Genomic DNA, 16,102 nt, shown 5'->3' on the forward strand with positions numbered 1-16,102 from the left:
AGTACTCTTCCAGTCTCTGTTTTTGTGGAGATTCTCCCTTCATTCCAATTTTGCCTTTTTTTTTTTTTTTTAGCACAGACAAATTAAACTCTTCTAATAAAATAACCACTAATTATACTCCAGACTATCTGTGTTACAAGCAGACTATTTGAAGCCATGGCCAACAAAAACAGTGAAGAAGAAACCTGCTCTGCTTATCCTGTCTCATTTCCTTTTTCCTAGTTTATAATACTGTGTGTTTCCCCCAATGTACCTTACACCAAGATGCAGAAAGTGATGAGTGAACAATGCCAAATTAAAGAAAATACAAATCTTTTCTTGGTGCAGACCCATCCCAATTAAAACACAAAAACAGATTACTATACTGCCATCATATTCCCATAGTCATGGTTCTACAGTTCACATTTTCGCTCTGAAACACACAGATTTTGAACACTAGACATTCATTCTTTATTGTATAACATTTCAGCTCCTCTGCTATTTTTTACACAGTTGCATCCATCTACTTTCTCAAGTTAGCTGAAGTATTTCACTCAACTACTTGGTCTATAATCAAAGCATTTACATATGCAGAAAGTGGATTAACCTATTTTTATTAGTAAAGAAGGAATTATTTAACCCTCTATGCTGTACTATCCAAGAAGCTGACTACCTAAGCAGCATCTATGCTTCAATGTGTTTCAAAAAGTATTTTGGTATCTTATCTAAAAGATCTGCTAAATCAGAATTTTACCAGTTCTTCTGTTTCCAGTTTCTACCGCTAAGTTATCAGATCCATTTTTCAGGTCAGAAGATGACATTAAATACCGTAAGAACCCTCTGGCTAATATTCTGAAGCCTTAAATCAGTGCAGGCCACTGCCCTAAAGATACATTTATTCAGGAGGTTATGGTGCTGAAGCAGCTCAAAGTAGAGTCATCTTGAATATATCAGGGCATATTAATTCTGTTTTGGAGGTGGGCCTACGCTTATTCCAGCAGATGAGCGAGTGCACAAGTTAATACTCCATGTCATTCCAAGGATGTTTGCTGGCTAGACTGCAAGGTGCCCTCAACAGACCAAAGCATCCCAGAGGATGAAAGTAAAGAGAAGCTGGTGAGCCCAAGACAGGCCTCACAGTAACTACACTGGTCTGTAGAGTAGCACTCTGTGGAGTTCCTATCATTAAGCTACGCTACTAACTGTGCCAGATGACAAGAAATCAATTGTCTTATTGTTCCCTTGTACTGAGAGAGAGCCTGAAAAACTGGTTAGTAGATAGATAGAAATTGCAGCTACCCGACTACTCCCTCTCCTGTTGGCTGGCCTGGATTACTCACATTCTTCCTTTACATACACAGAAGTAACCTTTTGGTTGCTGCACATTTAAATTTTTCATGAGAAAACTAGATAGCAAAATATTAACTATCCATACCCCAAGACTCAGTTCTTGTAATTTCAGTTACCTAAGCTCCCTTCATAATCACTGGAGAACTAGTCAATACAGCCCACAAGGTCAGAACACAATTCACCTCACTGTGAAACAAATTTTTGTTTCATTACTTTTAACAGATCCCCACTGACTGTAACTGGAACTTAGAACCCCAGATGTAGAGACAACCATGATCTATGTACCTCAGCTGGAAATATACTGGCCATTTATTGCCATTTTAGATGCGACAGGCTGCCACTTCAGTGGAACGTGTCTCCTTTACATCCTGTGTCATGCCCAAAAGCCCAATGTCCTACAGCCTCTAAAGTGGCAAGACAATCATGTTTGGCAACTGATGCCTGTCCTTCAAATTAGGCAAGATGGAGTCCACTCAGAGTTTCTTTAAGACGAAGCTTTGCTTTCAAAAGCAAATTTATCAGACTCAGATTTTTTCCAAGAATACATCTTTCATTATCTCTAAGCATATATGCAAAAATATAGATTAGGTGTTAATGGACTAAACCTGGTGACCACAACAAAATACTATGTATTTAGCATGTAAACCACACTGCACCAAATAAGAGAACATTACTTTCAAGTTAACTGTATTACTGTACTCGTATACTTCTCACTTCTCCATTGTTGGAGAGGGTTATCTTAGGCTACTGATCTTAATAAAGCCTGATTTTTAAACTGTAAGTGGTCAAGATTTTCAAGTGGTCAAAGGTTTTTCTGTAAGAAACACATTCCTTTCTCTATCTTTTCCTTTTCATTCCTCTTTGTTGTTTTGTTTGGTTGATAAACTCTATTAGGACTGACAAAAGTTGGGTCAAGAGCAAAAGACTGAAAACATATGACTACAATAAAATTAATGCATTTCAGAACCTTACTGTGTAGAGGAAATGAGCAATTTACCTCAAAAGTGCTGAAAGATCTGTCCTCAGGATTGTGAAAGTCAAATAATATTTATAACAATAAACTGGAAAGTCCCCCTTACTCCCCAGAAAAACTCACCAAGTACAGCCTGGAGAAGAGAAGGCTGTGGGACCAATACCTATATGGGCGTACAAGAAAGTCGGGGAGGGACTTTTTAGAAGGGCATGCAGTGACAGGATGAGGGGGAGTGGCTTTAAACAGGAAGGGGGAAGATTTTGATTGCCCAGGGACATTGAGGTTGCCCCCATCCTGTAAGTGTTCAAGGCCAACCTGGATGGGGCCTTGAGCAGCTTGGTCTGGTTGGAGGTGTCCACAGCAGGGGGGAGGTGGAATTGGATGATCTTTAAGGTCCCTTCCAACCCAAACCATTCTGTGATTCTATGACTGATCATTTCCTTCTGTCAAGGAATGCAACTTACTACAGGTTCATGCCTAAGTGTAAGCCTACTCAGTTTTTATTTATACCTTTTAAGATGCAAGGACTCATCTGAAATGCCATTAAAAGACAGCTACTAAAATTTTCCAATTTTAAGATTCACAACTGCATTATGAAGGCAGAACTACCATTTAGAGCCTGTTCATGGGAAATGGTGTAGCAGGAGGGCAACAGTTCATTTAACTCACAAATATTTCGGATACATACTTAACTAAACATATTTTGCTACTGTAATTTTGAAGCATTCTGAAATATCCAAGAATCAAATTTATATTAAATTTAGCAAACATTACATACCTCAACAGCTGGAACGATATCTATGCCAACTGTCAGAAATTCTTCGAACTTCAGGAATGGATTAAAGCAGCTACCAACATCAAGTAATCTGATCTTCCCCAAGGAATGGAGCAATCTAAGAAGCAGCAAGAATTCAGTTTCATCAAATGTTATTTTTGAAGTTACATTCTGAAGTACAATTTCAGATAACCAATGCAAAAAAATTCTCACAGAAGTTCACTGTAGTGACTAACAGAAGTGAATGTCTTACTTGCATTGTTGAGATACCTAAAGATCCAGGCTCCATCAGTAAAGCAGATGGTCCTCAAATGGAAGAGCATGTTCAGAGCAGTTGTAATACTATTAACTGGTTTCTTTAGTTTGTTACAACAATTGCGCTAAAATGGCAACGTGCGTGTCTCTATTGCTTTGTGTTTCCCACTTACCATTTTGTGGCTGGTGTTGAAGTTGCACAAATTACCACAGTTAGAATTTCAGGAGTTTAAATGAGAAACTGATAACATTCCATGATCGACCTACTTGCTAGAGCATCTGAAGTCAAGTGCCATAATTGGTTTAATAAAGATAAGAGAAAACATAGTGGTATTCCAAGGTAAATGAAAAATATAAAGAATGAAAGCATTTAGTTATTCTCTGCAAAAAAAATTAAAATAATTTATTAGCTTTGTTACCTAATATTTTCTTAAAAGCTGGAGGTTCACTCCAATTCTATTTTTAATGGATGCTGTGAAAGACTTAGATTGGAACACAAAGACCCACAACCTTGGAAACTGGATGCTCAAGTTGTAGGGAAATTATTCTAAATATCTCAATTAATTGAAGCATTCCCTCCTTTTTTTCTCAACTACTTGAGAAAAAAATCTTTTCCATGCCATGCAGTCAGTTTCCTTTTGGAGTACCCAGAAGCTTTCTAATGAAAAATAGCCAAAAATAGCTATTTGATTTAGGAAAAAAAATCAGAGCACTTTTGAAGTACTCAAAAATAAAGATGTATCCCCACAAGATTTCTGGAGAACAGTCCAGTAAGCTAAAAATCTATGTCCTTATCTGCCACTGTGTGATGACCGTACTATTCAAGGTAAAATTATAGATAAGAAAGCCAATGTCTGTAATGCTAAATACTTCAACTATGCTACCAAAAAACTAAAGGTGAATGATAAATAAAAAGGGGGCGCAAGATTTACCTTGAGAAATCCAGACACACTGCTTGGACTGACAGAAAGAGGTTGACAGGCTGCTGAGGACACTAATACTTTAGTTCCAGAGTGCTGCAGAGATGCACATAACACCCTTCCAAAAACTGCATGGAAAAATTGAAAATAAAACCAAACCAGCCCAAACAAAGCCCATTGAATAACTGGCCCATCATCTTCTCAACCAGATTCCAAAACTTCCCAGAGTAAAAAACAACTGGAGAGGCAGAGACAAAAGAAAATGGCAGACAAGAAATAAAGAGGACATTCTGGTGGAAGCTCCCATAACAGCATAGCAAAAGATCTGCTAGAGGCTGGCAGATGAGATTTGCCTTTTCTTGGGAAGTTTTGACATCAACTGAGACCAGCTGCAGAACCAACCAGAAACATCTTTATGAAGATAAAGACATCATTGCTCTTTTCTTGAAGTTAAAGAAATAATTTAAAAAGAAAAATGCTGGAGTCAAACAATTTTGTTCAAGTATACTAGTATAGACTTTGCATCTGCCTGTTCTCTAAAACACAACTTGATGAGTGCCTCCACATATCAGAAAAAAAAAACCCCCGAAAATGCATACCACCACTAGCATCAAACAGTTTGAGCTCATTCTATTGGATCATTTACAGGGCTGCATCTAAAAATTTCCATCATGATTTGTAAGATTTTACAGCACTCCAAATCCATTAATAGAGGTGAACAAACATGAACTCGCAGCATTCATAGGGAATTCACAGGGAGGAGAATAACAACTTCCCAGCAAGCAAATGTTGCTTTTTGCTCCAAGCTTCTGCAGTCAATTCCAGCTCTAAAGGAACACATAACTGCAAAAACTTTCAGAAACAGATCTGTAGGTCCAGTGGAGTTCAACAAAGCCATGGTTGTACTCACAGAAGCAACAAAGCAGTAAGGAATAATACAGAAAAAAAATATCTTTATGCAGCAGTAAGAGAAACTTAGGCTCTCTGTGCTCCTCCTGAACTGGTTATCTACCACAGAGAGGATGTCAGAGAAGCTCAAGCAGATAGACTTCTTGTGGCATTATTACTCTGCCAAATGCAAAGTTTAAGCATTTTGCTTCTACATTGAACAGAAAATACCCAGGGGATACATCTGTCAACATACCAGCATCACCAAGGCAAGTAGTGAAAAAATTACCTTTAAGTTAAAACTGCACATATTACCGGCCTACCCTGTAAGTCAGTCAGTACTGAGTGAGATTTCAGAATGGAGATGATAATTTTTTTCCAGCTTGGATACCAGTCACAATGTAATCTGTACAACAGGAATTTGAATACCGCAGAGGGACCATTCGGATCCCAGTGGCCATATACAACAAACACAGGCTGAAGTCAAGTAGCAACTTTTTCCACATAAGGCTTATATGAGATTTCTCAGACCAGCACATCTCCTTGTCTAGCAAATGCAGACACAAATGGCAGATTCTTTCTCATTCAATCACAAAAACATATGTCAGTGTGCATGCTTGCATTCTACATAAGAGTCCAATGGTAAGAGCAAAAGAACCAGAAGACACATAGGACCACAGGAAACAAGGGGGAACGTGACTCTAGTGCACAGAACACATCCCTCTAGAGACCTTAACGCTTTCCACTTAACATGTTCAATGAAATACTTTTACAGGATAAAATTAAGCATCAGCACCGCAAACCTTCCAATCTCCAGGAGATTATATAGGAGACCTATAGACCACTTCACAATTCTTCTTTGCAGTGTTACATTACCAAAAGCAGTGACAGTATTTGAACAAGTGAGGGAGAGGTTCACACCTTGTACTAAGATCTCACCAAGACAAAGACTTCACTAAATCTGTGTAGACATGGTAGAAAAGCATTTCAGGAGAGAAGTATGTTGTGTGTAATACACAATCCCTTTTCATTCTTATAAACTTTGTAGTTTCTTCTATAAGGCATAGAGGAAGAAATTGAATTTTGATTCTCTAGGCAATAACTTGGAACAGCCATGCTTTGTTGCTTTAAGGTCTGTACAGCTACTAAAAACCTTACTACCATTTGTTGCTTACTGAGTTAAATGAGTCTCGCCTTTGCCAGTTATGTCTTTATGCATGTATGTATTTTTAAAGTTTTGAGAATGAAGATAAAAATCATCACTGACTATATTAACAAATACTTGTTAATGTATTAACAAGTTGAAGTTATTAATTAAAAACTTCTCTATTAACTACTTTTTAGACACACCAGTCAGAAGAAAAGGTAAGGCTACAGACTACTGGTAGCAAGAAGAAACAATGGCAACAGCCATTATGAAGTCTGTACAAAGTATGAAGATACCAACTGTATCCTGGGCTGCATCAGAAGCAGCATGGCCAGCAGGTCGAGGAAGGTGATTCTGGCTACACTCCACCTGGAATACTGCATCCAACTCTGAAGCCCTCAGCACAGGAAACACATGGACTTGTTGGCGCAGGTCCAGAGGAGGGCCATAAAAATTATCAGAGGGATGGAACACCTCTCCTATGAGAAAAGGCTGAGAGAGTCAGAGTTGCTTAGCCTGGAGAAGAGAAGGTTCTGGGGAGACTTTATTGTGGCCTTTCAGTACTTAATAATGGCTTATAAAATGATGGGGACAAAAATTTTAGCAGGGCATGTAGTGACAGGACAAGGGGTAATAGTTTTGAATTAAAAGAGGGTACATTTAGATTGGATACGAGGAAGAAATTTTTTTACCACAAAGGTAAAAAAAAGCCTGATCTGGCTGAAGATGTCTCCGATCAAAGCACGGAACTGGACTAAATGACTTTCAAAGGTCCCTTCCAACTTAAACTATTCTATGACTATAAAGACCACATGCAAAGAGAGAGCTAATGCTTTATCATGACAAGGCTTCCCACCGGAAGACAAATCAACTTTAAGTAGTGTATGATCAAACCTATTGATTTAAACAAACGAGTAACAACAAATTACTATTTATAGTAATGCTAAAATTATGTGTTAAACACCAGCATTATTGAGATATTATAAGGTATTAGTATTTCATTAGCTCTTTGTGCTAAAGTGCCTGACAGTTCTCATTAAAAACAGATATTCATTTTGAGGCTGACTTAGCAAAATGAGCACTAAAAAGAGGAGTTGGTGTGGGAAGTCAGCTTGAGAAGTCATGATTTTCCTTTTGGAAGCATCTGTTTTGTCTTGTCATGATGTCCCCAACAATGGGGAAAGTACTTTTGTTTTGTATTTAACTATCCAACTACTTATGCATTTGAGATCTTTATGCCTTTTGCAAGTTACATTACAAACACGAGAAACCACAAAAGGTGCCATCTGGTAGCGACAGAAACATCTGCTAATAAATTTAGGAACACATTCATTCCTTTTGTAACTAATACTATACCCAAAACCTAAGTGCTGATCACAGAAGACATGCTACAATAACGAGAAAAATCTCTTCACAGAACAGAAAAAATTCTGTTGCAGACAGTTGTGGGAACTGACCTATGAAGAGTATGATGCAAGTCTTAAGTGTAACATTTAATGATAACATGCTTATGCATTTTTTAATCCATTATACTTGCAAAATATTAAATTCTTTCTATCACACATGGAATAGCCACAAGCATGACCCATGTTATTTAAGGAAAAAAAAAAAAGGCAAGTGGGACTTAAAGTGAAATAATAAGGCTACTCCTGAATGCCAAAAATAAAATACTTGAGTACTTGAGTGAAGGTCAAAAACAAAATTAAAGCTGTTGTTAGGAAAACACCTCAAGGATACTATAACTTCTGCAGAGCCAGCCACCAGAAAGCTAGTGCATTTAAAATTAAGGGTTATAATTCAAAATTGCTTTTGAAATGTATAATTGGAATCAAGAGTTTCTCTGCAATTATTTATGAAGAGAAAGTTTTAAGTACTCTGATATTTACATTTGGCACTTAGTACTTACATAAGCAATTGACTTTTCAACAAAGCTGAACAGCTATTAGATTCTAACTTAATTAACATCTCCCCTATTTCACTGCAAGGTTTAATATAAATTGGATTGCACACCGATGACATACAAAAGTGAAATTGCTCTAACACTTAAATGAAGATGACTAGCTTGTTATTCTCCAGCAATTTTTTTATGGCATCCACCAAAACATAAATACAACATAAATACTACTTGAAACATGTACATATGTTCACATGAAAATGGCCTTTCTCAACTATTAAAAACACATCAGACTGACTAATATGTTATGGGGGGAAAAAAAGTCTAGGTAACTCTTATCACACATAGAAAGGAAAAAAAAAACCATCTGGAAAACAAGTAAAACTTACTCTTCTGTTATAGTTTCATGATTTGTCAAGCCAAAGTTTGGTAAGGGACCTTCAATCTTGGGAGCCTGGGGAATATTTAAAGCTGGAGTGGTCTTGGAAGCAAGAAGTGCTCTTTTTTCATCTTTTTCAAGTGCTTTTCTTTTCCCACCATTCTGAAAATATTCTCGGCATACACTGAAAAGACAAAAAGAAAAATCCCCCAGAAAAACAGAATGCTATTTTTGGTCATTGGTGTAGGTAAGATAAGACAGAGGTGTAAGAGGTACAACCGCAGTCAGCTTTTAAACACATCTGGGTTTTACTGCAACTTTGATAGATCAGTTTCAGGAAAGATGCAATATACCCAAAGACATACTTGAAATTAAGTGGTGTTTCAGTTCCCAAAATTAGGCCTTAAGTCACAGCTGAGTAAACAGATTCAAAATAGTTTTGTCTGACTTTTAAAGCAAGACAGCAGGAGTCTTGTCAGAGCATCAGCAGAGGGTGAACTTCAGCTGCCACTCCAGTACCACAGTTCTCCACTAAGCAGCTCCTCATAAATGCAGGGGCTTTTAAAACATTTGTGTCTTGCAAGGCATGTAATGTGGAGGAAAAGAAACATAACCCAGGCCTATGGACTAACTTACAATCAACAGTTTTTAACTTTAATCGAGTTTGTCTGTTTTTTTTTTTTAAATAAAAGATACCTGCAGTACCTGTATTACTGCAAAAGACTTATTTTAGCCTTCAGTTTTTCCCCATACTTAATTATTTTGCTAATGGCAACCAGAAAAAAAATAATCTGGTCCAACTTGAACAGAAACATTAACCAGTTTAAAGGAATGAATGTTATAAAAAAAAAGTTACATTCTGCATACTTCAACCAGCAGTGAGTGTTAGAAGCAAGCACTATATTTGAGAATAACTGAATTTTGTCCACAAAATAGAAGTAGAATTGGAAACAATTTGTTGCTGTGAAATTAAAAAGCCTGACTCACCCTGCACAAAGCAGGGTGCTTTTCTTTTTAATTAGATGTGTCAGCCAAGTATTTGCATGGAAAGTTTAACAGAAATAGTACTTCCTGGAATAATGTTTTCATAACAACTTATCTTATGATGTTCTTGAAGCTCACTCTAACAAAGCTGCAGGGGTTTGAAGGAAACATTTCAGAAAACATAAGCTCAGGTGTAGTTTAATAACACGTGATGCAGAGTAGGATCAAGATAACATAGTATTTCACATCACAGATTCGGGAAAGGACATGTTGGTATAACGCTAAATTTAAATCACAAATAGACAAGGACTTAGAATACACAGGCCTTATCTAAGGGTTGCTGATATGCACCAAATATATGCCGCCTTTCCACCATATAAGCTGTGGAGCAAAAAAAAGTCATTAGAGTTAAGTTTGTTAAGGGGAAACGCACAAAATCAAACAGGTACAGATAGAAATCGTTTACTCCAAACTGGCAGGAAAAGACTACCTTGAATTACAGCAGCATGGTATGTCCAGGTTCCCAATTCTTGCTGTGAGGGGGGGAAAAAATAAGTTATCCTGGACACAACAGGATTGCAGGATCAAAACTGACCCACATCTAACAAACTCAAAGCACAAGCAAGTTTTTCTTGCTCAAGCAGGCCTTAGGCATTCTTGCAACTGAATGTAAGTTTAAAATGCAGACAGTAACCTTACAGCAGAAAAGGCAGCTATAGGAGAAAAACTCAGTAAATATTATATTTACATTCAACAAGTTATGATTCTTCAGTAAGTTATTTTCACACCAAAGAGAAGCTAGGGTGAATAAGGAAATGAAATCCACATCTTAACAATATGGAGCAAGATCACATGCAGAAGCATGAACAGCAGTCCAGACTGCCATACTCCCTGATATCTAGAAAACCTTACCAACTCCATCCACCAGAGACTGCAAGTTTAGAAAGACAACAATTCTTGAACTAGCAAAGTTAAAGCAGGAGCCACCAGTCATTTAACTTAGCTGGAAAAAGATTGAAAACATCAGTAAACAAAAAAAGAATCTGAGAAAAACACATATAATTATTGCTGCTATGCTAATAATATTGCCTTTTACACTGTATTGTATTATTTGTTTATAAGCATATAATCAATTTAAAACTATTTAGTTCTGTCTCAGTCAAAGAAATGAAACTCAGAAAATGCATTTTTATCAGCTACTTTGCTACTTTCTTAGCATCTTACAGTCTCTGTTTTTATTGTCTTTTTTTCTCATTATATGTCTTAAATCATCCAGAATCAAAGGGAGTTTAAATGTTACACTGCTATTGATGCTGACATGCAAGTCAGAATACAAAAAGTTCACAACCTTGGGAGAATGTATTGTTTTATTCTCCTCAACTATTGATGTTATTGACCTTTTAACTCACTAGAAGCAGGTACATTGCCCAACTTAACACTTACTGAGCTGTTGCACAGGAGAACCACCTACTTGCAAAGTGTAGTACAAGCACCTCTTGTCACTGAGGAGCCATTATTTTCCTCATTCTTGGTACTGGTGCAAATTCGTATTTTTTCCATCCTTCTATCTCTATTATCATGACAACTGAGTTCTCATAATTCTATATTCTTCTTAACTGACTTTTCTTGTCTGCACATAGGACACTGACATTGACATCCAAGTCAACCACAACGAGAAGCATCTTCTACTCCTGGGTTTTTGCTGATAGATGGAGGGGTCAAAGCAACAAGAAGGCCCAAGACTGAGTAAAATTCTTCACATTCAGATCCTAGACTGTATACCTGTGCAGTAGCACTGGGGAGCAAAACCAATACCACATCCACTCATCCAAACAAGAAACCCCAGGCAACTCTGCATTTCGTAACAACTAAGGGTTACCTGTATTTGCAGTTTTTCAGAAGTTACAATAATTTGCTCAGAAATATTACATGTTGGCCTTCTGTCTCCTGTGGCCTCAGAGGAGCTGCCTACGTATGCTCCTCCATGGAAGCAGAGCTCACACCTACCATGGGTACAGTGAGCACGTGGGCAGTCACTGCACAGCAGCTAACCAGAGGTAATGCACTCAGTAGTTTACCCCATGGTTACTTGCTGACCTAGCCACCTATTTAACTTCATAGCCCTTAAAAGCCGTTGATCACAATGTGGATTCATCAGGTATGGAGCTATATAAGAGGACATTTAACAACTGTATCAAGTAATGAACAAAACTTCATTTCTCTTTCTAGACAGTTAAGGCATGTTAAGTAGTCTATAATTCTGAGAACTGACGTGGCTCCATTTTTAACTGACACTTAAGCTTTCAGTCTTTGATGATACAATAATAGTTTTACAATTAACATACTTGTTTAAGAAGAATGATGCAATGTAAATGCTACCATAGCTAACATTTGCTACAGTTGACACAAACTGTGAAATAAACATTTTGGGTCTAAATTGTTAAAGTTTGCTGGCAGAGAGACAGCTGAAGTGTCCAGTTCATGTCTTCGCTTTAAATAAAAAAAATCTAGATATTTCCTAGGGCTAGGGGGAGTGGCTATAAATGGCAGATGGGAAGATTTAGACTAGACATAAGGAAGAAAATCTTCACAATTAAGGTGCTGAGGAACTGGCACAGGTTGTCCAGGGAAGCTGTGGGTGCCCCATCCCTGGAGGTGTTCAAGGCCAAGCTGGATAAGGCCTTGAGCAGCCTTATCTAGTGGGAGGTATCCCTGCCCATGGCAGGGGGTTTGGAACTGGACAATCGTTAAGGTCCCTTCCAACTCAAACCATTCTACGATTCCTCAATGAAACTTGTTTTCCTATTTCAAATCTCAAATTGTAAACAACCTGTTTAGGTTGCCTCCCCGTCAGACACGTATAGGGAGTTTCAGTAGAAGCCAGTATGAATACATATTAATTTGTTAATATTCTCCAGCAATGAGCTTTGGTTTTGAATACATGACCAAACCCAAGGGTATCAACAGAATATAAAATAGAAAGAGAGGGAATTGCCAAAGAAACACCATGTGAAATTTAAAAGTCGTGAAATTTAAAAGCCATGAAAGTATCAGTAGCTAGTTGTTCTCATCAAGTAACAAGAAACAACTAATTTAAAGCTAGTGTGATCAGTCTTTATCACAGCAAAAAGCAGTTTGATAGACATTATCAATTCACAGAATCACAGGTACAGAATTCTCAAGGGTTTGAAACAGCCAGTTTCACATGCTAAGAACTGACACAATCTCTTTCCTTCTGCTTTATAATAAGGAAATGGTGAGCTTGACTTATGATCCTTACAGTATTTACTAACCAAAACCTAATATTGAAGATGAAGTTCAGTGACAGTACAGAGAAATAATATACGGCCCTTCAGAGCTGAAGTAAAGTCTGAACTTCATATCATGGTTTGTGTCTGCAAAATGTTTCTTGCCTCCTCCCACACACTGAGGAATTCATTTATGAATGTCAACTGACAGAGCTGCTGGCCTGGAAAAAAAAAAAAAAAGAACTGTAAACTCTTCTACGGGTTTAACCCACTCATCCCCAATCTGCAAAGAAGATTAAGGAAGGGAGAATTCTCCATTTCCCTTGTACACATTAACCATACCTAAAAAAGCACAAAAGTTTCCTCTGGACTGGAGAATATTTTGCTATTGTCATGTGTATTCTGCTTTAGGTTAAGGAAATGCCGTATTCGACATAGGTTGAATTGTTTCTAGATTTCTCAGTGTATTATTTTGTATCATCATAATTATATTTTGTTAAACTTTGAGTTGAGAAACTTGTATACAGTACATTTTTGCTTTTTATTTTTCATACTTGGTTTCAGTTTTAGGGTTTTGAGACATTCTCCTTTTGAGAAACACGATTAGGTCTGTAATCAAATGTTTCTCTGGTGTTTTATATGTATACCCCTCCAACTCAAGCCATGTTCTGGAGGCAATGTCCTCCATTATTAGAGGATTCCAAGAACTTGAGAAGAGCGAGCAGGTATCACATGATCACTGGTGTGATTAGCTCTCATGTTCAAACAAATACAGTTTTGTCAGAACAAAGTACTCTTTAAGAGCAAAAAAGAAGACTGTTATACGGACATGAATGTTACATGAACATTTTTCTATTTTAAATGGTTTTTCTTCACTCTCTTAATTCCATCCTACTGACAGTGAATCACTCTGTATTCATCAAAACAGCTGCAAAACAGTTTTGAAAGGACTTCAAACATTCATTCATTCAATCTTCCAAACCCAAACAAGATCAGCTTTTCAGTTTTATCAGAGACCTATTATTCTCAAAGATCCTGTAAGAGATTACTTAGCTTTCTCTTGACTAGACAGCTCCATTTTCTATTTAAAAAAAACACCCAAGGATTTTGTGGGAAAAAAAAAAAATTGGTAATTTTTTAATCTTTCTTTTAGTTGAGCTGTTTGTTTTTCTTTAAACACAGTGGCCGAGGTGATATTTTGGCTAAGAGCAATACTAAATTAAGTCAGAGGTGTACTTTACATATCTTGTAGACAATCTCATTAACACACTCCAGTATGATATTTGCCTTTATTGCAAAAGCATCCCATGACTGTTTCATATTCAACTTGTGGCCTGCTACAGAATCCAAATGCTCTTCCAAAAGACTGACACAACCAATTATTCCCTGGCCTGTATTTGTATAGTTGATAATATTTGGTATAGTTAAGAACACTGTTAATTTTATTCCTGCTCTCAGAGTGACAATACTTTTCTCTTTGTTCTCATTTGCAAATTTAATAAATAAACTTTATTTTAGCAGACTGATAATTAAAACACTGATTAGCAATGGATGCAGTAACCGGGACTGACAGAGTCCTCCTCAGTAAGTGACGTTTAAGATAAGCTTCTACCATCTATTTTCTGCCAGTTTTTCCAAACAGCTCTGCACTTACCTGAAACTAACTTCATCAAGACCGTATTTCTTTAGTGTGCTTATAAAAGAGCCAAGACTTTAAAAAAATGCAGGTCTAGATAGTGCTTTGTCATGACAGTTAGAAGTGCAGATTTTGGGTTTTGTTATTTAAAAAAAAAAAAAGCCAAGTCAACAAAAGTCTTAACTCTGATGCAAAAGCAACAAAAAGAAGCAAAGCTGCTAGTCTAGCTTCTTTTGTTCTAACTAGAACCAGAACAGGCTGGCATTCATTTTCCATACAAAGGTTCACCAGCTTACCTATGTCAGCAGAAATTAATTATTCAGTGTAATCATCACCTTACCCTAGTTTGGTTTAAGTTTTAGGTCCTAACACAAATGAAATAAAAGAGAAAAAGAAGTGTTTATTTCCAGACACCAGTTGTTACTCTGTATTCAGTTTTCCTCAAAGACAAAAAGAAAGCAAGAGAAGGACATTTGAACATTGCCCAGGCTTTTTAAAGCATCACTCAGGGGATCATTAATCTGCATCTGGAAGGGGACACAGTTTTAATCACTCTCCCCCCTGCCTCTCTCCCCAGTTAACACTTGTACAATTTTGTCCTGAAACAATAAAACAAAACTGGCCCTATACAATGTGGCATATTGTCATTAGCACTGATCCTCATGTACTGCTTTCCATCTTTCATAGTTTCTAAAGTCTAGATTTGTGCTTGTTTAAATCAACAACTAATAAAGTAGCAAAATAATAAGCTTTATGCCATCTGATTTAAGAATTAATGTCAGAATAAACATTTTCCAGTGCCTTCAACTAAATACCTAGAAAGACTTCTGAAAGGAGGACCCTTCACCAAAATCATTCTTGATTCTCAGAAGCAGACATGGCTTCTCTAATAGTTATTCTGCATTCTCTGATTTACTTTACAGGTATTTGTTCATAAGAGAACACAAGGAAAATGAAAGAAAGAAAAAAAACACCTTTGTTTTTAAGCTAACAGAAAAAACACTTCTCAGTTTCAGATCTCTGAAGAGATCCTACTTCAAAGAAAAACAAAAAAGCTCAGACTATCCTTTCTTCAGCAGGGATACACCAGTGGTTCCCAAGTATTGTCAGCATTCCACTCTCAAATTAAACTTCATCCAATACATCAGCTACCTTTCTGCTGTCATGGTGACACAGTCAAAGCATGGAGCAAAAGCTTTCACTGAAGTCTCATGCAGGGCAAGCTCTCTGGCACACAATTACGCAGCCAGACACAAGGAGGAGTAACGACAACAGGAACAGCCATCTGTCCGGGCACACCTCTTGGCCCTTTGAGAGGAGCAAAAAAATGAAGAACTCAAAGTCAATCTGATACATTCTGGTATCTAGCCATCCAGGCTTCCGTTTAATCCAAGACATAATGAGGTGAAAAGTACTCCTTTTTTTCCACTGATGTAAAACTCCTGACCGCTTAGCTTTGCAAACTGAAAACGTACATGCTTTGATAGTGATACAGAGCATTTTAGTGTCTCTTACTGGGTGGCTTCTCTTTCTAACATGAGTTCAAGCTGCAAGGCCCAAACTGGACACTTACTTAAATATGTCTACTTTTTAAATCTTGTAGGAAATACAAACAGAAAATAAGTGAGGCACAGAGCCAAAGGACTTCAATACACAGGCCATCAACTGTTCCAC

At 37.3% G+C, this 16,102-nt stretch overlaps 1 protein-coding gene across 1 annotated transcript in view; it reads right to left on the reverse strand.

The window, feature by feature from the left end:
* Window positions 1-16,102, reverse strand: part of BMT2 (base methyltransferase of 25S rRNA 2 homolog) — a 34,279-nt gene that overhangs the window by 5,244 nt on the left and 12,933 nt on the right. Inside the window, exons 3-4 of the mRNA XM_054072870.1 lie at window positions 8,571-8,744; window positions 3,081-3,195 (exon numbers count right to left, since the gene is read on the reverse strand). Coding sequence (XP_053928845.1) covers window positions 3,081-3,195; window positions 8,571-8,744 — 289 coding nt within the window. The remainder of the gene's footprint in view (window positions 1-3,080; window positions 3,196-8,570; window positions 8,745-16,102) is intronic.

The sequence above is a fragment of the Cuculus canorus genome, chromosome 1 (genome assembly GCF_017976375.1).
Source record: "Cuculus canorus isolate bCucCan1 chromosome 1, bCucCan1.pri, whole genome shotgun sequence".
NCBI lineage: Eukaryota > Metazoa > Chordata > Aves > Cuculiformes > Cuculidae > Cuculus > Cuculus canorus.